Genomic DNA, 16,009 nt, shown 5'->3' with positions numbered 1-16,009 from the left:
ACTCGCCTTTCCATCTGTTCAATAGAAAAAGAGTGCATCAGGTATTAATGTGACGGGAGTTGACAAGTGCATGAATAATTAAAATTGGTTTTTGGGGAAAGGAAATGGCGCAGTATCTGTCTCAATTATCATTGGACACCTGAACCACACCATAAGGGAAGGGATAAGGGAGGGAGTGAAAGAAGAAAGGAAGAAAGGGGTGCCGTAGTGGAGGGCTCCGGAATAATTTCGACCACCTGGGGATCTTTAATGTGCACTGACATCGCACATGGGCGCCTTAGCGTTTTTCCTCCATAAAAACGCAGCCGCGCGGTCGGGTTCGAACCCGGGAACTCTGGATCAGTAGCCGAGCGCCCTAACCACTGAGCCACCGCGGCGGGTCCTTGTTTGTGTTTTCTCTTGGTGAATTTCATAATGTTGATGCAGCTATCCAGGAAGAAGACTGATTTAGAATAAAGAAAAAGCAAGGAATTTTCTGAGCGATGAGTTCAGCATAGTGTTAAAAATGTGCTGTTAATCAGCATTTACCACATTTTATGTCCAGTCTCATGCACTCTCTCCTGTCAAGGATGCTGGTAGCTATGTTTGATTTAGTTCAGTTTTGTTTGGAGGCAAGGATGGGTGGAAGCACAAGCATCAAATGGTCAACTAGTGTCATGACTACCATCAATTTATTAACAGTTGTGAATGTACCAGTTGGCAAGATAGGAATTTAAATTCAAGGAATTGTCAACGAGAATTACAAGAACCAATTGGTGCACTTATCAGGGAAAATGAACAGTGGGAACTAAGGGACACAAGAGAAATACCTTAGACCTACCCTCTTCTCCAGCCAGGCAGGACACGAGACTCATATTGGAGCCCAACTAAATGCAATTGTGTGCAAGACAATGCCTAGCACTCAAAGAACAGCTAGTATATGCTGCATTGGCATCATCAGATGTCTGTTAAAAATGGTGCCATGAACAATGTAAAAAGCGGGCAAAATGGTAGTTCATGGAGCATGCAATGACCATCAGATTAGAGGTGCCTTCACCACCCTCCACCTCAGAACTGCATGCAAAGCATGAGCTTCAGCCTCTCCGGAACAAACATGTCTGCCAGCTTCTCTCTTTACCAGTCTCGTGGGTGAAGACACTGTGGCAGACAGTGCAGGGCCACATGCGCAGTGGGGAGCCCAGGGAGGCTGCCTCCGGGTGACTGCTCACGTGCTTGCGCAGCGAACCTTCATTCACGTACACCTTGCCACACAGGGGGCATGCATGGCTCAGCTGCGGCTGCTGCTGCTGGTTGGCACGCCGCTGTTGCTGTTGTTGCTGCTGTTGTTGCTGCTGTTGCTGCTGCTGCTGCTGTTGTTGTTGTTGCTGCTGTTGCTGCTTGCCTGCACCCACAGACAATATGGTCAGGGACGTAAGGCTGCGCAGCTTAGTTTAAAAATCACAATATGGGCTCAGTCATTCAGGTCACACCTGGACTTCGCCAACCATCACTGATATTACAACGTGTTCTAACTAATAAAAGACCAGCAGGCACATCTCCTTGAGCCATTGCATCAAATCTATTAAAAGATAACAGCCAAAGAAAGTATGAAAAGGCTGCTTCCAAAAAAAGGAAGGTTTTAATTATTTTTAACCATCTGAGGTTCTCTACCATGAATTAACATCACAACATACAAGGGTATTTTTGCACTTCACTGCTACTGAAATGTACCTGCTGCAGCTGGAGTTCGATCTTGTGACCTTGGGTTCAGTAGATGACTGTCAAAGTCACTGAACCACCATAAGATAGGTAAACTAAAAGTAACAAGACAATAGTGGCAGCAGAGCCAAAGATTAAAACAGAACATCTGAGGAATGGTTTGAGCTGCGGCTGTGTGCAATCAAATTACTATCTTCAGCAAAAAAAAAAAAACATGCTTTGTTGCATCTGCATTACATCTTTGTTGCTAACTAGATTTCATAACATTTATTTACCTTTTTAGTTTTGTTCCGTAAATTTTGTTTATGAACAAGCAGAGTACACATGTCATTGTTTGCCTTTTTCACCTGAATCTCACTGCAAAACCTTTTATACGTACTACTACTATTGCCATTTATTCATAACACAGTTTTTTGTAACATCTTTTTTCTTACTTTCTTTTTTCCTTGCTTCCCTTGTTACCTGTATCGGAATGTAAAGCATTTATACTACTAGTACTACCATTTTGTTTGTAGTGCACTATACTCTACATGTGGTGATCATCATCGTCATTAGCCTGACTACACCCACTGCAGGGCAAAGGCCTCTCCTATGCCTCCCCAATTAACCCTGTCCTTTGAAAGCTGATCTCACCCTATGCCCGCAAACTTCTTAATCTCATCTGTTTATCTAACCTTCTGTCACCCCCTGCTACGCTTGCCTTCTCTTGAAATCCACTGCGTTAACCTTAAGGACCAGTGGTTATCTTGCCTTACATTACATGCCCTGCCCAAGCCCATATCTTCCCGTTTATTTAGACTAGGATGTCATTAACCCATGCTTGTTCCCTCACCCACTCTGCCCGCTTCCGGTCTCTTAACGTTACATACATCATTTTTCCTTCCATGGCTCACTGCGTTGTCCTTAACTTAAGCTGAACCCTTTTCGTTAGCCTCCACGTTTTTGCTCCGTAGGTGAGTACAGGTAAGATTAAGCTGTTGTACACTTGAAGAATATTGGTAAACTGTCATTCATGTTCGGAAAGAACCTGCCATATGTGCTCCACCCCATTCTTATCCTTCTAGTTACTTCCCTCTCATGATCCGGATCAGCTGTCACTACCTGTCCTAAGTAGACGTATTCCTTTTCCTTTACATGTGGTGCTGCCACTGCAAAAATGGCACCCTGGCCAAGTCAAGCCATGTTGACAGCTTTTTGCCAGGGAGGGCATCATCAACACTATACAAATGTTGATAATAAACTTGATTTAGTTTAACTTCAAAACTAGCTGGTCCAAACAGAGTGGTCCAAACAGATAAAGGCAAAACGTAAAGCAACTAGGCTACACACTCAAAGTTGACTGCGCAACACTGCATTGGCACTATAGATTCCTTGGCGCAACTCATCCAGAAGTGAATAATCCAAGTAGCAAAGAGATATCCATGGGACATATGGTAACAAATTCAAATATCCAGCCACGCAGGTGTTTACACTGAGCATCCAAAGGACACATCCACATTATCTCTCAGCCAATTTTTAGATGCAAAAAGAGACTTTATGTAGATATTTGCAAAGGCATAGCATACTGAATAATAAAAGCAAAAAATTAAAAGTCCATGATTTAAAATAAAACACAGTTTCTGTATGGTAAGTTTATTTGCAAGTGACATATGAGTCTTTCTGTAAACACCATAAAATTCCAACATATAGTACTCAGCATCTTTCTGCAATTATCCTTCTCAAAAATCTCATTTACTACTTTCAAGGGCATTTACTACTAAAAGGGCATCCAAATTTAATTGGTATATGAGCAGGTCACTACCCTTACCTAGTATGTCGCTGTAATGAGTTTCTGTGACTGTGCATGAATGCTACTGAGAGAACGCTGTTGAACCCAGGCTGTGTGAAATAGTACCTTACCTGAAACAATGCGAAATATGCATTTATCCTTGAGGATTATTTCGGGTACAGTAAGTAACGTTCCACTCTGGACATCCAATAAACATATCAAAAACAGCCAACAGGCATCCAGGTAATTTCTGGTGGACTCCCAGGGGTGACTGACAAATATCTGCAATTCCCAAAATGATGTCCATTGCATGCCTGATGAATATCTGAGGTTACTTCATCTACTAAGGTGCAAGATGCCGTTGTCAACCGCAGTCCACAGAAAAACATCCCTCGGGTGCTCAACATGTACTGGAACAATTCATTATCTGTGCCAAAAAGCATTAAAAGTGAGTTTGCTAAATAGAAGACTATGCCCTTTCCTTAGCCGGTGTGTGTGTGCTCAGCAGGGAACACGCACAGAGTCTGCATTGGCAAAATGCTAACCTTGGTCTCCTGAGGACTGAGTGCTACCTGGAGTGTCACCAGCAGTCCATGTTGCACCTGCATTAGAAAAATAGACTACTTTAAAGGGACACTGAGGAGAACTCTATCAATTTTTTTTGTTAGCAAAATCTGATAGTTCGGCATTTCATGGCTTTGTTGCCACCTGTCCGGGTGCGAAAGATGCATTTATTTCAAAGAAATTTGGATTCGAAATTGAAAAAGTTTTTCCCGCCCCTCTGATTCAAACTCAGGAAACTCTTATGACGCCACGGCAACTTATATGACGTCACAGAACGGAGTGACGTGAATCGTGACGTAAACGCAGACTCCGTGATTTCTGACGGCTAGCGATGCTGTGTGCAACCTTCCTTTGCAAACCTCAGAGATTCGTGGCTTCCATGAAGTAAGGAAAATTCCTCCAAGGTGGCGCCTCTTGTCCAAGGAAGTCATCACGCTTGTACTTGCGAGATTGGCCTGTGGCGGCGATACCTGTATTTTGGTTCTTGCTATTTTCTACCTTACGAGAGTTTTGTTTTCAGGAAGAGTGGCGTTTTTGTGATCAGGGGCTGCTATTCTATGGATACAAGCCAACTTCAATTTCTCCTCAGTGTCCCTTTAATGCATTTCTGCTGCAGCACATATGCTGGGGCTGACAAGAAAGGAGAGTGACTTCTGAAGCACTTACGAGGTGCTGCAAGGTGTGCTGCAAACTGAGTCAAGCATGAAAAATGATAGCCAAGCCCAAGCCACATCAATTTTAGGGCAGCAAAGGACTGAAACACTTTGTTCCCTGTTTCTCACTTGTGAAACGCTTTTACAATGCACTAAGTTGTTGCCCATGAGGAGGGAGTGAGGAAGGAAGGAAGGAAGAGAGAAAGAGGGGCCGTAGCAGAGGGCTCCAAAATGATTTCGACAACCTGGGCTTCTCCAGCGTGCGCTGAGGTCACGCAGGCACCATTTATGTTTCGCATCTATCAAAACATAGCCACTGTGACCGGTACCGTGTTCTCGTGCTCAGCAGGTGGGTGCCTAATCCCCCCAGCCACCTTTGCTAGCATCCCTGGTCTCCAACAGCTGCTGTTTGCAGATCAGCGTCAGTATTTGCCGTGAAAATAGTCCTTTTCTTTAAATGTTCTCTATGATCGAATTGAGCATTATCTATACTAAACTCGATACAAAGAAAGGCAGCACAATATTGTCCTGAGCTTTATTTGTGCTAAACCTTGTCACAGTACATACAAGTGCAGTAAAAGCTTCTAAAATGAAATGGCAGCCTGTCTTCAATACAGTGAAAAAGACTAAGTGCATTTCAGTCTATGTAACTGCAGGAGGTTCATGATTTAATTTTAAAGGGCAAGGAATACTTGCACACATCAGGTGTCTACACATACCTGGCTGCACAGTCATACTACGTGTGTAAAACTGCTCAGTTGCACAGCACCACTCCTCACTAAAGCATAGCATCACTAGACACTAGAATAACTGAAAGCACCTTTTCACAATATGCAAGCTGGTTTCTAAAGCCAGCAAAAATTTTTAAGCTTTTGAATTCCTGTGCTTTCAGTGATGCAAATTCAGCAAATGTCTCATATGCATTACTTATTGTATACTGTTGTTAGTGTACTAAGTGGACATTTACAAACAAGAATGAGCTGATGTAGTATATGCAGAATTATTTAACACAGGGCCATTTCCATAGAAGTCCAGTCAGGCATAAAATGCACTTTTGCTCAGCTACTGCCATGTCCCTCAAAGCTGACAAGCATTTCTAAAAAAGAACAGAGTAAGAACTCGTATACTTCATGCAGAGAAGCTGGCAAGACATGACTAGTTCAGTGCTACCATCATTTTATCTCGTACCTGGTGTGGTGCCTGGTGGCTCCTTGTGTGAAATGCGCATGTGCTCCATAAGGGCTTCAGCGTTGACGCAGATCCTGTGGCAGATCGGGCAAGACTGCGATGCTGGTCCTCCAACCAGTGCCGCGTGTTGCTGCAAGCAACACATGATGCATTAGTTACTGACTAAAGAATGTTTGTGAGGTATTTAGCGCAATAAGGCACTTCTACTTATGATGCACACAACCCTTTCTGCTGACAGTGCCCAGCTGCAGAGCACTGCATTTTTTTGCCATACTAATATATGGTCCAGTTGCAAAAGCTGTCTGCACTATTCTGTCAATAAAATCTTTATCACCAATGCAAGTAAACCCACAAAAAAAACAGTCTTACCCTTGCAACATAACAGCCCAATCAAGTATTTAATTAACCAAGTTTCAATGACTGTTGAATGAGGTACGAAGGCATTTATTGACAGTTTCGCTGCACAAGAAACGTCAAAAAGAACTTCGCGGCACAAGGTATGAACAGCTCCTTTCTTTTTAGTGCTCGCAGAATTCAGACCATCGTTGTGTTGTCTTTTGCAAAGAAGAAACTTCGCAACACATCCGGCCGAGGACAGCAATGGCGAGCCAGGATCCCCGCCGCGTTGTTTTTAGATGCTTCGCACCCTTACACCATTGCACAATGTAGAAGCCTCTGCAACGGCTGACTGTTGCAGCGTACCCGCTTTTCATGCTGCATTCCCCAGACCCGGCACGTACAAGTGTGGACATAAGTAAACGGAGCACGCTATCTTGTTCTAAGTGCGATCACGCCTTCCCAATTGGAAATGAAGAAACACTGTCCACGAGAAAGCCACGTCCACTACCAGCACGCACATACTATTGCCGGAAATATCAATTAGGCAGCGCGTGAAAAATATTCGAAGACAATTGCGTGCTTCATTTACTTTTGACCACACCCGTATATATGCAAACGCATCGTTGTAGTTCTCGGTTGCTTCACCCCCTTGTCCCTAGGCACTACAAAGAAGCCACTGGGTTTCTCTTCATGTCACTTCTCCACGGGAAAGACCCTCCTAATTAGGCACCTTATTTTTTTTTAAATGCTTTGCCCCTTTACACCTCAGCACTGCAGAGAAGCCGCCACGGCAGGCGAGTGCCATTCCACTCCACCTCATGTCACGTGCACTTAGGTTCGGTCTGCTAGTATGTTTGGACATGTGCAGTTGGCCGGTAAACGTACAGGTATTATACGATTAGAATTCATCACAATATTGAAATCGTGTTATCCAGGAAAGTATAACGAGAGGAAAAGTAGCATAACTCTGGGGGTAAATTTTTACTCCTCGCGCAATTGAGCGTATGAACCGGATAATCGAATGAACCGGGAATGTACCAACGAGGTTATATTTACAAAAGTCACTAGCACAAAAGCTGGAACAAGGGTTCTGCCCGTCAGCACTGATTCCCACAGCAACACCTGGAGACAACACAAGGAAGTGCTAGAGTGCCACACACGAACTAATGATGTGCCATGTTTCCATGATGCACTGTCACTACATTAATCATTTGCGTGAAGTGCATGGACTGGCTGTGCAACCAGCAACAACACTTAGCTCATCCATACATTCATGCATCTAGGCATGGCTGGTCACAAAAACAACTGATGTGTAACTTCAGAAGTTTGCATACCTTTAAGCTCCTGCACAACAAAAAAAGGGGGAGCTATAAAATGGCATAACTGTTGTGTGTACTGACTTTTACCAATACACCTTTAACCACAGCGGATCCTTCTTTACTGCGAGTCATAGTTGCCTTCATTCTGATCTAAATCCATGGCACTGCCAGTGCCTTTGCAGTGATATCATCATCATCATCACCCTGACTAAGCCCACTGCAGTGCAAAGGCCTCTCCCATGTCTCTCCAACTAAGCCTGTCCTTCACCAGCTGCGACCACCGTACGGCCGGGAACTTCTTAACCTCATCCACCCGTCTAACTTTCTGCCACCCCATGCTACGCTTGCCTTCTCTTGGAATCCACTCTGTTACCCTTAAGGACCAGCGGTTATCCTGCCTTCACATGACAAGTGTAGGTAAATTTAGGCAGCCAGTTTTAATGCACCATGTGGAATTAAACATAGCGTATGAATGTTATGTGCAGATTCACCATTTGTCTATCCAATAACACATGCACATATAATGAGAACAAAAGAGGAGCAAACACCTTGGATCTGTGAGTCCGCAGACTGCTATCCGACGCGAAGCCCTTGCCGCAGATGTTGCAGTGGAAGGGTCGGCTCTTGGCGCGTTCCATTTGGCTGTCATGATTTCGCAAATGCTGCTGCAAGTTGGACAGCTGGATGAATGCCCGGCCACACTCGGCAACGTGGCACTTGTAGGGCCGCTCGCCGGTGTGCAGGCGAGTGTGCTGCTGTACATGCGAGAGCTGCTTGAAGCGGCGGTCGCAGTAGGAGCACTTGTACGGCTTCTCGCCAGTGTGGATGCGCACATGCTGCGCCAGCTGGTGGGTCGACGAGAACGACTTGAGGCACTGGCCGCACTGATGCGGCTTCAGGTCGCCCCGGTGGGCCTCGCGCGAGTGCTGCTGCATCGCAGACTTGTGCGCGAACACCTGCATGTGCGAGTGACACCATCAGCACTCTGTCGAGGACTAGAGACAAACATTCTGGATAAACCGTGCAAAGTTACAACATTCTGGAACAACGTAGGACCGGCTCCGCCAGGATCCGACCACTCGAGACAAATCTGGTCATGTCTTGCATTGCAAGCAAAGCGATAAAGCAGCGTGCCGGAAGCTTTGAAGAGTGAACAAACACTAAAAGATTTGCGGCAATATGAATGGTTTTGAACACAGCGCGACCAAACTGTGCGCCACTTTGCGTGGCACAGTTGGTATACCCAGCTGTATTATCGGTTTCTGCCAAAAAAGGTGAAGCCCCGCTTACGCCCCGATTTGGTACAGTGGCTTATATCTGCGGATATGCACAACCTGTGTTAGCTATCACGGCTTGTAGACTGATTTACGACACAGTGGTGAGCAGCCCTGTCTAGAGCACGCCAATGGTGCTCTGCAGAGCAAGTCAGCACCACCTACGTTAGGGGTCAAGTTTGAGTTATGCGTCCCATGGGCATGCGCGGCAAAATCAGAGGGATGCCTGCTCATCGCTTCCTTGTCCAGCCATTGCCTTTGAACTGGGCGCTCTGAACGAGAGGCCGTCCACCTGTTTTCCCTCGTGTATGACTGCAGCCGTGTACAATTCCCCCCTGCAGTGGTAGGGGCGTGCAATGTTGGCAAAGAAGACGTGTTTCTTTGAGCCATAGTGGCGGTGCAGGGCACCCGCCCGTGCCTGGCGCCGGCCATTATGGTCCTCCTTGTTGATCTTAGTCGGAAGGGGTCGAACGTCATGCTCACAGACTCGCAGAGCCTGTTGCAACTTTGAGTTCGGTTGGATCACTCCACTTGCTCACCAAATTCTTTGCCACAGTGCTCGCGACTGCGATCCAACTCATCACTCAATCATATGAATCCCCGGCCACCAAGGCATACCAGGTAACAAAGCCGCCCGTGAGGCAGCCTGCGCACTTACTTACCGGGCATCAGGCATTCCTTGGGAGGACCTTAACACATATCACAGCCATCTTTCTTTTAAAGATGTTAATGAGCACTATCGTGCCGAACGCCAGTGCTAGCCGGTTCCTATGAAGGGACTGGGTAAAGCTGGCAAACGAACTCTCCTAGGCTCATTACAAACACCCTGCTGCGCCCGGCGGTTCTCAAGCACTTTGATTCTTCTTTTGACGGCCGCTGCTCATTCTGTGAGGAGGTGGCCGACACCTTTCACATGGTTTGGGCATACAGGCAAAAAGGCCGCCACTGTCTGGAAGACGTTGAAGTAATAGGCGTTAGCTGTTTGGCTTACTAGACGAAGAAAGCAAAGAAGAACGCACCAGTTGTTGAGTTAAACGCCCTCAAGATACGTCCCAAACGGAATTTGCTTCGTTTGGAGGGTCAATGTGGTCCTAGAATTTGCCTTGCAGTGCGATATGGTAACGCTTCAGTTAGTATTTGCATGTATACAATGTTTACCTATTATTTAATTGTTTTATTCCTATACCACAACCCATAGGGTTTTATTTTCCTCCCAAATTCGGTACAGAACTGTCCTCGGATGGGTGCCCCTTCTTGTCCGAGTGTGTGCGTGTGCGTGCGTGCATGTGCGTACATATATATATATATATATATATATATATATATATATATATATATATATATATATATATATATACATATATATATATATATATATATATATATATGCCTGCTGCGCACGCCCAGTAGCAGGTGCGAGTACTACCTTGCTCAACACCGTACAACTTCATCACTATATATATATATATTATATATATATATATATATATATATATATATATATATATATATATATATATATATATATATATATATATATATATATATATATATATATATATATATATATAGCGGAAAGAATGTATACACTGAAGCGGTCCCATAACGGTAGTTTTCCTCATGCTATAGGATATTTTTTTGGGGGGAGGGGGAACTGGGTTGGAGGGCACAAGCAATTTTAATGACCGCCATCCTGGATTTGAGAAACCGAAACTATGCCTCCATTTTGTCCAATGACGTCATACTCACATAGTTCCGCCTCTATCCACCATATTGAACCATGACGTCATCATTGGCACGCGCCAGGTGGTTGTTTCTACAATGCTATTGTAGATGGCGCTACAAGTCTCGGTGCCAGATGTGCTGTTTTTTAGTTGCTGCCAGAGATGGCGCTGTGATCTCAGGGCAGTAGCAGGCCCCACGAAATCACGAAACGTGATGAGTAAGAGCTAACGCTCTTAAAATCCTCTCCCCCCCCCACACCACCCCTTCCCCTACCCTAGAGGACTGGGAGGCGGATCTGCTCGGCTGCCAGGAACTATCGCCCAACAGGCCCTGGTTCGGCGGACCTGCGCAGCGGTCAGGACCAACGAGGTCCGGGAATGTGGGACTCCGCCTTGTATTGTAAGAGGCGAGACCCCCTAGGGGACTCTCCCCGAGCACCTCTCTGTATATATAGCTAAATAAATGCTTTTCACCACCACCACCTCTAGGCGAGGCTGCGCACCACTGTACAGGCAGCCAAGAAAGCGCGGTGAAAATTGGTTATGTGGAAAGGAAGTGGCGCAGTAACTGCCTCACTTCTCGGTGGACACCTCAACCGCGCCATGAAGGAAAGGAGGGAATTAAAGAAGAAAAAGAGCGGCGGTTCGGGCGCAAATCTGAACTAGAGAACTAACTGCAGGGGCCTCATTCTGAATCCCCCGCCCAGGCCCGTGGCTCAAAGTTCAAGCCCAGCCCACGCGGGCCCGCCCCGAGCAAGCTACATTATCACTCCACTAAGCCCGGGTCCGGCCCTCCAAGATCGGCTTGAGGCCCGACCCGGGCTCGTTCCGGCAGCAGAAGTAAACTGCTCATTGTGTACAAGAGGCTCCTACTACACAAGCAAAGAAGTTGCCGGCGACAGCACTCAAATCGCAGCAATGCTTGACAAAACCGGTTCTGTAAACACAACAGAAAAGAAGCACTATCAGAGACGAACTCGGAACAGGCGGCTACCCGTCGAGCTATCGAATGCAGTTCCTTCTTCAGCGGTTCTAATGGAATAAGCGAGGCCGAAAACGGGAGAACAACTGCAGCGAGCGCGACCCTCCGTGTCACTGAAGCATGCGAGGCTTCAAGCTCTGAGACAAAAATCTGCTGCAAACGTGGATGGAAAACTGAAGCACCGTAGCTACAAAATTAAAGACGGCCACACGGAGTAACGGCTTACGAAAAAGCAGCTAAGCAGGACGCACTGCGGAAGATAAATGAAAAAAAAAAAGAAACGCGCGGTTCTTACCTTATTTGCCGCGCTTTTTTAGTCACTATACGCAGCTGCGCGAGCAGGTTTTGGTCTTTTACAGATCGTGTCGAAAGAACGTATTTCCAACGCACCATGGGAAACATGCGTTCGACCCAAAAGCACCGTTCTCCGTAACCTCTACTTGGTCGCTTGCACTGAACCCCTCACTGATGGCATCAATCGGAGCAGAGTGTTTGCGCTGTGGTCGAGGTACACCACAGTCAACGAGGGCTCACAACAGGCATATAAAGTCAAAAGTTGTTTGCAGTCATCTACTTCCGCACATGACGCTGCTAAAGCCAAGAGCCAGGCTTTGATTTGGGTGTCACGTGACAATTTCCCAGCACCCGGGCTACCCATGCGGGAGCAGCGAGCGGCCAGACACCAAGTGACACGCGCGGCGCTATGTGAGGCGCTTCCATAGGCGTGGCTAGTGCTCTTATCGGTCGTACTGTTTCGGCTTCGCCCGTACGCGGCCCCCAAATTCCTTGCACTGAGCGGCGACGAGAACGTCATTTTCGGATATCTAAAAATTGATATGGATATCACTTACGGATGGGCTACAAACCTCAGTAAATGAGTAACCTAACTGTGACAGTTAAAAGCTAACTATTCGATATTAGTTACCAAGCCTGCGAGTTAACGTCTCAGCTGTATTCTAATTCCCACCACCGCTGTCGATCATATGCCGAAGAGAGCGCTCCTGTAACCTTAAAATGGCCATTTTTTAAACAAAAATTGCCGACAGTTTTTAGTGAAACACCCTGTATATAGTTCGTGCAACGAAAAATGCGTAAGCGAAGGCTGACGCTTCGTCATTGCAGCGGGGTAACCTGTTTGATCATATACGTATGCGGACGCCTGAGTGGCTGTAGGGGTGCCTACATACAGGCCGAAAGAACCGCTAGGATTACAGCATCGTACAACAAGCGCGGCTGGCGTTGACGTCCGCGGTGATTCTGCCACGTCCAGCTGAGAGAGACCGATCGGCCCAAGCAGGAGACGAGAGCCATACCTCGGATCCTTCCGGAGCAAGAGAAGCACCCATGTTCGATGTGGTTCGCTTCTTTCTCTTCGAAAATGTCGCGCCACGAAGGACGGGCAGCCATTCGGAATTACAAGGGGGCATCAAGGATATTCATAATGATGATACGGTGGCTCAGTGCTTATGGCGCTGGGCTGCTGACCCGAAAGACGCGTGTTCGATTCCGGCCGCGGAGGCCGAATTTCGATCAAGGCGAAATTCTGGAGGCCCGTGTACTGTGCGATATCAGTGAACGTAAAAGAACCCCAGGTGATAGAAATTTCTGGAGGCCTTCACTATGACGTCCCTCATAGCCCGAGTCGTTTTGGGTTGTGAAACTCCCATAAACCAAATAAAACCAAACCATAATAATGAAAATTGAGAGAGCACAGATTGCGTAGTAACGACTGATTAATTAATTAATTAGTTAATTAATTCGACCGACCGACTAATTTATTGCAACATCTTCAATGACGACCAGGTTGTTTTTTTAACCCCATCACTCTTCTCGTAAACGCACGTTCAGAGCCGCTACACATGGACGCATTTGTTTTTTTCACGCCAGGCTAATTTCTTCTGCCCCTATTTCCTCTGCGACGCGAACGTGCGCCGGCGAAACGGACGACCAGCCCGGCGGCGCCTGGACTGCGCGCCTATAGCAAGCCCGCGTCCGAAATGCGTCGAACAGGCAGCGCACACCCGAGCCTTCCCTGCAGCCTTGGATGGCCTGCGGACAGTGAGCGAGGGTGGCGCACGTCAAGCGGGAAGTGGCACCAATGCGACACGGAAACCCAGCCGCGCGCTCTAAACACGATCAGAGGCGGATAGAGACGGCGCCTCGGGGGCCCCGACCGGGGCGACAGCCATTCCTCACCGTCGGCAGCGAAGCGGGCTTGGCCGCAGCGAACGGCCATCGATTCCGTTTAGCCGCCGCCGCCAGCTCGGCACGGGAAGAATTGCAAAGTGGGAAGACAACAACGCGTTCCCGCGGGAGAGACAGTCGGCGAAGGTCGGCGTACACCCGATCCTCCACTTTCACGGGCTGACGGGGGCGCAGGACGTTACATGTTTGGCCAGTTCAGGGCATATGAGCTAAAGAAAATTTGGAGGCGTTAGGAGGTGACCTTTTTTTTTTTCGAGTATACCCGGCGCGCATTCGTCAGGAGAAGCAGCAGCGCACCAGACCCGGAACTCGGAACACTTCTTGCGTGCAGAGGGTGCGCACCCGTCGTGGAACTGCAAACTGACCCCCAACCCCCTTCTCCTCTCTACCAAGCTCCTTTGTTTCGAAGCTATTCGCCCGCCCGACCAACTTACCGGTCACTTGCGAAAGTACGACAAATGAGGGCCACAGAGAACTCGGACGTTTTCAAGCCCGAACCCCAATCTTTTTTTTTTCACCCAAGTAAAAAAAAAAGAAAGCAAGACGGCCAAAACCGAACGCGAGGCACCCCTCAAAGCCCTCGGTATCGCATCCGCATCCCAGTCACGAAGTGTGCTGTCCTGCTCGTTGCTATAGGTGACCGGGATAGAACTTACTCCCCCCGCTTGACCAGGCGCATCCCGAATTCGAGCTGTACTTCGGGGACCATCGATCAGCCGCCAGTGACTCTAACACTGTCGCCGTGTGGAAAAAAAAAAAGCGTCCGTACGCCCATGTTTGAGGCATTGACAGAAGTTCTCCTCCCGTGTTTCGGACTCGAAAAACAAGTCGAATATTCAGCAGGGTAGAGTAAGAGGCGCGGGTGATTAGTTTTTCCATGCCTCCTCATCCCTTAATTCCTCATGCACCGAGGGTAAAGGGGACAGCGGACGACACAACTGCAAGGTATACATGCAGGGTTCGTACATGGGTTTCACCTACGCGCTGCCTTAGAAAAGTATGAGGAGTGCAGCCTCACGGCTGTACCTGCCGTGCTACAGAAAGCTTCAATGAAGCTTAAAGCTTTGGAGTTATTAACGGTTAACGGTAAACATTGCGACCGATTACACCTACGACCAGGTGTGGACAAAGACACGAGCCTGGGCCACGGCACATGAGGCCGACACACAACTCTCAAGTCATACTCCTGGCATAAAAGAGATTAATTTATGCAGATAATGACCACTAATTGAGAAGTACGATTAGGATCGCTGAAAAGGCCCTGCGACAACGTCGGTAACGGTCAGATTTTAACGAAGATTGTAAGCAGGCCCCTACATGTACCGGAACAAAGAAGTTTAATTTTTAATTATTTTTTTTTTGGGGGGGGGGAGGAAATGGCGCCGTATCTGTCGCATATATCATTGGACACCTGAACCGCGCCGTAAGGGAAGAGATAAAGGTGGGAGTGAAAGAAGAAAGGAAGAAGGTGCCGTAGTGGAGGGCTCCGGAATAATTACGACCACCAGGGGATCTTTTAACGTGCACTGACATCGCACAGCACACGGGCGCCTTAGCGTTTTTCCTCCATAAAAACGCAGCCGCCGCGGTCGGGTTCGAACCCGGGAACTCCGGATCAGTAGCCGAGTGCTCTAACCACTGAGCCACCGCGGCGGGTGGACAAAGAAGTACAGGATCGGGATCGGGACACTGTGCGCAGTAATGCACAGCATCACACAGTGCACTGCATCAGCGCGACGCGCGGACTCTGCACAAGTACATGGGGTCGAAATTATTGCGGAGCCCACCACTACAGCAGCTCTTTCTCCCTTTCTTCTCTCATTCCCTCCTTGATTCCTTCCCTTACGGCGCGGCTCAGGTGTCCGGCGACATGCGAGAGATACTGCGCCAGTTCATTCCCCCCAAAACCAATTTTCATACAGGGTGCGCGTGCTTAACGTGCATGCGTGTGCCTGCAGTGAAGGAGACATGACCGACGTTTAGCGAGCATTGGTGACCACTCTCACAAGTCAAGCGTCTGTTCCTATAGACTTTTTCCATCTTTGCCTGGGTTTAACCAGCTCACCTGGTGGCTGCAGCGTGATTATCAGAAACGTCTTCACATCTTTGCTGAGAAGCGCCAAGTGCCACTTGCGGAAGCTGTTCTCTGTTGCAAATGCAGGCTCCGAAACCCAAAGCTAGCACAGAAACTAACGCCAACTGTCGGCTGCGTTTTTATGGAGGAAAAACGCTAAGGCGCCCGTGTGCTGTGCGATGTCAGTGCACGTTAAAGATCCCCAGGTGGTCGAAATTATT

General features: G+C 47.6%; 1 protein-coding gene across 2 annotated transcripts in view; it reads right to left on the bottom strand.

The window, feature by feature from the left end:
* The window catches only part of LOC144121302 (uncharacterized), a 118,003-nt gene that overhangs the window by 18,285 nt on the left and 83,709 nt on the right, over window positions 1-16,009 (bottom strand). Inside the window, exons 1-5 of one of the 2 annotated variants that reach the window (XM_077654446.1) lie at window positions 12,823-12,867; window positions 8,078-8,485; window positions 5,872-6,001; window positions 4,012-4,068; window positions 1,118-1,381 (exon numbers count right to left, since the gene is read on the bottom strand). In XM_077654446.1, the coding sequence (XP_077510572.1) occupies window positions 1,118-1,381; window positions 4,012-4,068; window positions 5,872-6,001; window positions 8,078-8,485; window positions 12,823-12,855 (892 nt within the window). In that variant the 5' untranslated portion in view covers window positions 12,856-12,867. Of the gene's footprint in view, window positions 1-1,117; window positions 1,382-4,011; window positions 4,069-5,871; window positions 6,002-8,077; window positions 8,486-12,822; window positions 12,868-16,009 lie in introns of those variants that run through there. The other variant, XM_077654445.1, reaches the window with a different exon arrangement.

Source organism: Amblyomma americanum, chromosome 2, assembly GCF_052857255.1.
Source record: "Amblyomma americanum isolate KBUSLIRL-KWMA chromosome 2, ASM5285725v1, whole genome shotgun sequence".
Lineage (NCBI taxonomy): Eukaryota > Metazoa > Arthropoda > Arachnida > Ixodida > Ixodidae > Amblyomma > Amblyomma americanum.
Note: the sequence above shows the minus strand (reverse complement) of the source record. Positions and strands in the feature narration are given on the sequence as shown.